Below are 6,508 nucleotides of genomic sequence, written 5' to 3' on the forward strand. Positions count from 1 at the left end.
AAACTTCTGACATGTCATAGTGACATGTCAGAAGTTTGGATTGGTGGGGGTCCGAGCACTGAGACCCCCACCAATCGCTAGAATGAAGCAGCTGTAACGCTCGTGTGAGCGATCAGCCGCTTCGTGTCTGTTTGTCTTTTTCCGGAAAGCCGATGTATCAGAGTACGGGCTCATAGACTTACACAGATACATTTGTTTCCGGAAAAAGCCGACCAGACATGAAGCGGCTGATCGCTCACATGAGGGCTTCAGCTGCTTCGTTCTAGCGATTGGTGGGGGTCTCCGTGCTCGGACCCCCACCAATCCAAACTTCTGACATGTCTCTATGACATCTCAGAAGTTTGTCAAACGTTTAGCTACACTTTAAATTAGTTGGTCAAATTAACCCTTACCAAATCCGTACCAAGATAAATAGGATATTTACACAATTTTGTTTTAGTAATGACCATCCTAGTGGAGCTTGATATATGCATTATAAGGATTGAACATACTACAAGATGTCTACGATTAGAAATCTATAAATGCTTTTCCTCTGCATTTGCCGGCAGACTTAATTTGACACGTTTGTTCGCTAATGACTATAGGTAAATGCTCTCATTTCTTTGTATCGCTCCATATGTGGAAGGACAATGCTTTTTGTAGAGATGCTCCACCAATGTATTACTACCAGGAACCATAGTTCTGTGTTCCTTGTGGTTCATGTAGTTCCATAAGTGAACGGCATAAGAGTCATTGAACGTTGGCAATTTGTCCCAAACCTCGTAATATTGTCTCCAAACTCCATACGCAATGGGGTAAAATCGTTGAGGGTTCAAGAAAGAAATGTTTCCACAATTGATATCTTCTAAGTCTTTAAAAACTGGTAAATCACATGATTGTTTTAGAACATGGGTAAAGAGATATGGTCCTTGATGTCCCCATATTTCACCGTTATAATCTTGCACAAAACGTTCCATACACTTCCATGTAAAATTATGTCGGGGAGAAAATCCAAAGACGCCATTACTAGAACTCTGAGGATACTCCGCAGCCACAAAGTTTTGATAAGGAACTGGCCGAATAGAGATGATGTCTGTATCCATATAAATGCCACCAAATTTCCACATAAGAGCCAACCTACAGCTGTCTGCAATATTGTGAATCCAGTACTTTTCTTGCTCTGGAATAATCTACAAATGCAATAAAAAAAAATAATTAAAAAAAAACAGAAATTAAACATTTTTGGAGTCAAATGCAGATAATGGTGGTGGCCCAAGACAACAAGAACAATTTTATAAAGTAATAAATGGGCACCAAGGGCTGCCGTTCAGAATGCAACTTTATAGTAAAATAATGTCATTGAATCTTTTTTTCAAACTGTATAGTGCATTCAAATGATAGGATGTTATAATAAATATGGTCCTTTCCATGGGAGATAAATACAATGAGATAACATATTTATCAATTTATGGAAGTTTGTTGTTGCAATTATTGGGTAATAATTGTTTAAAAAAATTGTTGAAATAAAAATTAAGTGAAATAAACTAAAAACTCAAGGATTACTGTGTTTTATTTGGGCACTTTGGCTGATGGTCCTGTTTACAATACAATGGATTATATTATGAGGTATAATAAGAGGACTTTTACAATTCTAAAATTATTTGTGTGTGTGTGTGTGTGTGTGTGTGTGTGTGTCTGTTTGTGTGTGCTTTAAGGAGGGGGCTTGAGCTTTTGTAGTGTCAATAGTTTTTTTTATTAAAGATTTAAGTATTTCAACAAACATCAGTAAAAGGATGAGAAATTAGCATAAATCAGTCTATCCAATGCTTAAAGAAGGGTTGAGCTTTTTTAAAGTGTGCATGATAAACTTTGAGCTGAGGCCTTTTTTTAGGGATCTAATAGTTTTTGTTTGGTGTTCCACTGTACCATGCAGAGACCTTTCTAGAAACTATGTTCAACCATGAGACAAGATCTATGAATTGGAAATAATGCAACATACATTTGGATTTGTAGAGGGCAAATTGGTATATGACCCTCTGCAACCAACTGCAATGACCTGTTGATTGTCTATAACCATGTCTTATACTTTCAAAGTGGCTTTACTGCCCTGGGGTAATCTCTGTTCTTTATAAGGCTGGGTTCACACGACCATATTAACGTCCGTAATGGACGGACGTATTTCGGCCACTGTAATCATGTTTTCAGTACGGGACAGTAGTTCCACGGGGAGGCAGGGACTCCTAGCATCGTACATAACTATGATGCTAGGAGCCCGGCTCCCTGCACTGTGTTCGGTCCGGGACTTCCGGCCGAAATATGTCCGTCCATTACGGACGTTAATGTGGTCGTGTGAACCCAACCTAACAATTACAATAAAGATCCAAATCCTCTGCTTCCTTTCATATAGTCATTGCAATAAATGGTAAAATTCAGGCTACCTGCAGCTGCCACTAGGGGGTGCTTACCGAAGACAAATTTATGCAACAGTAAATAATCTTATAATCAATCTATATGTATAAGTTTATAAACTGCAGGTGCATTTTGGAGGCTCTAGGCAGCTAGAATTTTATGATTTAACTACAGCTGTATAAGAGGAACAGAAAAAAGTCTGAACCCTATAAAGATATATTATGCCAAAACTAAATGTTTATTTAAGGCATTCATCCAAAGAATCAATACCTTGTTATACCATGGAAGAAATGGTGTGCTGTTCAAAGTGTCATCCAATATCAGAGGTAAAATGTATATGTTATCCAGAGATTTTAGGGTTGGGAAATATTTTAGCGATCGTTTCTCACCGTCTGAATCTACTTCTTTTAACCCTTTCATGAAGAAGACTACCGGTCTATCGTGATATACACGAGCCGCTGACTCAATAGCACACAAAACCAATGGTTTTGGTTGCAGTGTATCTGTAGTCTCCAGAAATATGATTCCATCTCCACGATTTAGGATGTCCTCTGTACTTTTTCCATGCGATTTTATGTGTTCCATTGTATTCTTTGAGGTAAGTGCATTTTTTACTTGAGTAGCAAATACATTCTCATTGAAGAAATCTGGACCTGTGCCTTTTATAAAAAATTCTGAGAAGTAGAAAGCATTGCTTTTTTGATAGATGACTTTGTAGAGAAATCCAGAACAAATCAACAATAATATAAATTGAAGTATCCTGAAGTGTTTCGTGATTGTCATTGTTTGGCAGTATCAAACTGTAAGAGAAAACAACAGGAAGACTGATTTCAGTATCTGGTTTATAAATATCATAACCAAAGACAGTATCTGAAAAATATTCCAATTTACAAAGCAATCCACTGAACAAAGTAATGTTTCTTACAACACAACCACAAGAAATGGTAGCAGGTGAGAGTGCACACCTCAAATATCCTCCGTACCAGGATACCAATGACATCGATGATGCGCTCTTTACTGTATTTAAAGCCTATTATAAACATACAATGAACAGTTAGGCCCTGTTTATACTGAGTTTTTGCAAGCAGAAAATATCAGCCTCAGAATTTCTTCAGGAATTTTGAGGCAGATTTTAAACTGTCTGCACGTATTTTTCTGCATTTTTTTGCTCAGTGTTTTTACCCCGCGGCCATTACAGCTAATGCAAGGACTGTGGGCAAAAAGCGCAGTGAAAAACGCTCAGAAGCGAGCGCCGTGGATTTTTTCTGCCTCACATTGATTCAATTGGTGATCAGAGGCAGAAACTGCGGCAAGACAAGCCGAAAGCTGCTCGGGAAAAAACGCCTCTGCCTCCCATTAAAATCAATGGGGGCGATTTTGGTTGTTTTTTGGTGCTGATTACGACCCCGTTTCCGCGTCAAAATCAGCGCCAAAAAACTCAGTGTGAACTCACCCTTAGATACTGTGTCTCAACATTTTGACGAGCACTTTATACTTTTACTGGATTACTGTCATACAGGAGTGCAGCTATAGGGTGTGCAGAGGTATTAGTATCCCCCCAAAGTCTCCGCTGCCACATAGGAAGACATCTATTATAAAGGACATGGCAGTTGGGGGAGGGGGCCCTGTTATAGATTTTGTATTGGGGACAGTAACTTTCAGTTACGCCTCTGCTGTCTTTCTCTGACTTGAACTGAAACTTGCGCCTTCATGATTTACTTTATTATTAATATTGTTGTGAAGTAATAACCCTACATTTAAATCCGATTTTGAGGTCTGCTTCCGCTATTTATTGTTAGATGCAAAGCTTTCCATTTTCAGAATACTTTGAAAAATTAGGAGGCCATAAATGTTGTAGATAAAATTATGACCGCTAACCCAAAGCATGTTCAATAATTAAGAAACATGTTAAGATGGTATAGTAGTCATTTAGCTGATTTATTTTACCAGCTGAGATCTGTGCTTGGAATTCTTTGTCCCTTCAATCTTGTAGGGCTTCATTCACATATGTGCTAGGGCTCCGTTCCGACGTTCCGTCTGAGCTTTCCGTCGGAAAGGAGCCCTGACAGACACAAACGGAAACCATAGGTGACGGATCCAGTGCCAATGGTTTACGTTTGTCTCCGTTGTGCAAGGGTTCCGTCGTTTTGATGGAATCAATAGCGAAGTCGACAACGGTATTGATTCCGTCAAAATGAAGGCACCCTTGCCCAACGGAGACAAACGTAAACCATTGGCACTGGATCCGTCACCATGGAAACGGAAAGCGATGGTTTCCATTTATGTCTGTCAGGGCTCTGTTTCAACGGAAAGCTCAGACGGAACATCGGAACGGAGCCCTAGCACAGATGTGAACGAAGCCTAACCCATACAGTATAGAAGCTTATTTTACTGTACACCTATTCTAATCAACTAGCACTTGTGGTCAACCCAGGGCCAGATTTATCATTGGGTGCAGTTGATTTTATTCAAGGTTATCTGATATCTAATGATGGGCCATTCCCTGTGGCTATTGTTAATACTATTATTCTTATTACTAGGCACTATAATGGTAAAATAGCAACAATAAATGAGGGTGGCATGAACTGTAGTGTAATAGCACTATAGCCTGGGCCTAGACACATCTTGAAAACCTTGTGTGAGACTTAGTTCATCCTTGATAAATGGATGAGAAGCGCATGAGATCTAAAGGTGCCCATACACATTAGATAAACAACAGCTGAATCCACTGATTTTGGTGGGAACTGACAACCTTTTAATGGGGTGTCCTAACTCTCTCCTGATTTCAATATGCCCAATCCATTGAGTTCATGGGAGATAAGCCACCACCAAAGGTGTCTGGCAGCGGCTTATTCCCCCTCCCCAATAGTGCAAATGTATGGGGGTCGGGAGGAATAGCTGTTGGCCAAACGAACATTCAACCAGGAGCGATCTAAGGTGTATGGCTACCTTAAGAAATGCTATATACTATATACTATAGTTAACTGACTATATTGAACTCATTTGTCTGACTATAGTGTTGTCAGAAAATAGTCTAAGAACAAAAAAATCTAACAGTTTTCAAAAAAATAAAGAACAAAAAAAAAATAAAGCCGTACTATTACGATGCAATGAGTGTAGATAATATTATTTGTTAAATCCCAGCCGTTTAACCCCATAGAGGGCACAGTCAATAGCAACTGGGGCAACTAAGGAGATTGACATAGGAAAGGTGGCTGCCTCTGTCAGCCCATCGGCGCCTATCGCAGAGTGCAGATTGGTTACTATGGCAGCTAGGGGCCTAATAAAGACCTCAGATCTGCCATTAGTACATATTTATTAGGCCATGATAATGTCAGTGCATCACTGACAGGCAATAATGTTTTGAAATACTAAGTATTCCAAAGTATTATATATACAATCAGCTAATCGGATATTCAGGGCCCTAGACGGACTAAAGAAAAAAAATTAAGGTGCGATAAAATAACTTCTCTTTTAAGTCAAATAATTATATTTAGTAAAAATAGGTTACCATGAAAGAATCCATATATGGTATCGCTGCAATTGTAGCAAAATTTAGAATATTAGAAAAACACTTAATTTATGCTGCATTGCAAATATCCCCGGACAAATCTACTATGTTTACCTAGTTCCCTACTTAAAAAATATCATAAAAGTCAATCAATAAGTTCTATGTATCCCAATAAAAACTACACTCATCCAGTAAATTATAAGCCCTAATACAGCTACGTTGATGGAAAATTTCCATTAAACATGCTTTTATAGTGCAAAAGTTCTAAAATATATATATAAAAAACAACTGTTTAACAAGTTAAAATATCCCCTAATACCATGGCAGAATTACTGCCTCTTCCTTTTTTTTTACCTAAATATAAATAAAAATATTTTTGGGTGGGGAATTGAAAAAAATAGTATATGCGATCAAATTTTAGGGAAATATACAATTGTTTCCCTTTTCAAAACCCCAAAAATGTAATTAATAGCAATCATTAAGTTCTATTTACCCCAATAGAAACTGCACTCGTTCCGCAAATAATGAGCCCTCATACGGCTACGTTGATTAAAAAATAATTCTTGTGGCTTTTAAGTATTCAGTGACAGATAAATATTTTTTTTCCCA

General features: G+C 38.2%; 1 protein-coding gene across 1 annotated transcript; it reads right to left on the minus strand.

The window, feature by feature from the left end:
• Positions 1 to 578: 578 nt before the first annotated feature.
• Positions 579 to 3,171, minus strand: LOC142760723 (alpha-1,4-N-acetylglucosaminyltransferase-like). The gene is made up of 3 exons (XM_075863915.1): positions 3,019 to 3,171; positions 2,659 to 2,937; positions 579 to 1,169 (listed from the first exon to the last, which is right to left on the minus strand). The coding sequence occupies exons 1-3, from the start codon at positions 3,169 to 3,171 to the stop codon at positions 579 to 581; spliced, it is 1,023 nt and encodes a 340-aa protein (XP_075720030.1).
• Positions 3,172 to 6,508: the final 3,337 nt, after the last annotated feature.

Source organism: Rhinoderma darwinii, chromosome 4 (assembly GCF_050947455.1).
Source record: "Rhinoderma darwinii isolate aRhiDar2 chromosome 4, aRhiDar2.hap1, whole genome shotgun sequence".
NCBI lineage: Eukaryota > Metazoa > Chordata > Amphibia > Anura > Rhinodermatidae > Rhinoderma > Rhinoderma darwinii.

Excerpts from the sequence above, each read along its gene's own strand:
- LOC142760723 (XM_075863915.1), bottom strand. The coding sequence starts at position 3,171 with ATGACAATCACGAAACACTTCAGGATACTTCAATTTATATTATTGTTG. Across the intron at positions 2,938-3,018 it reads CAGATTTCTTCAATGAGAAT|GACATCCTAAATCGTGGAGA; the intron begins GTATTTGCTACT and ends AAAAGTACAGAG. Across the intron at positions 1,170-2,658 it reads TTCTTCCATGGTATAACAAG|ATTATTCCAGAGCAAGAAAA; the intron begins GTATTGATTCTT and ends TTGCATTTGTAG.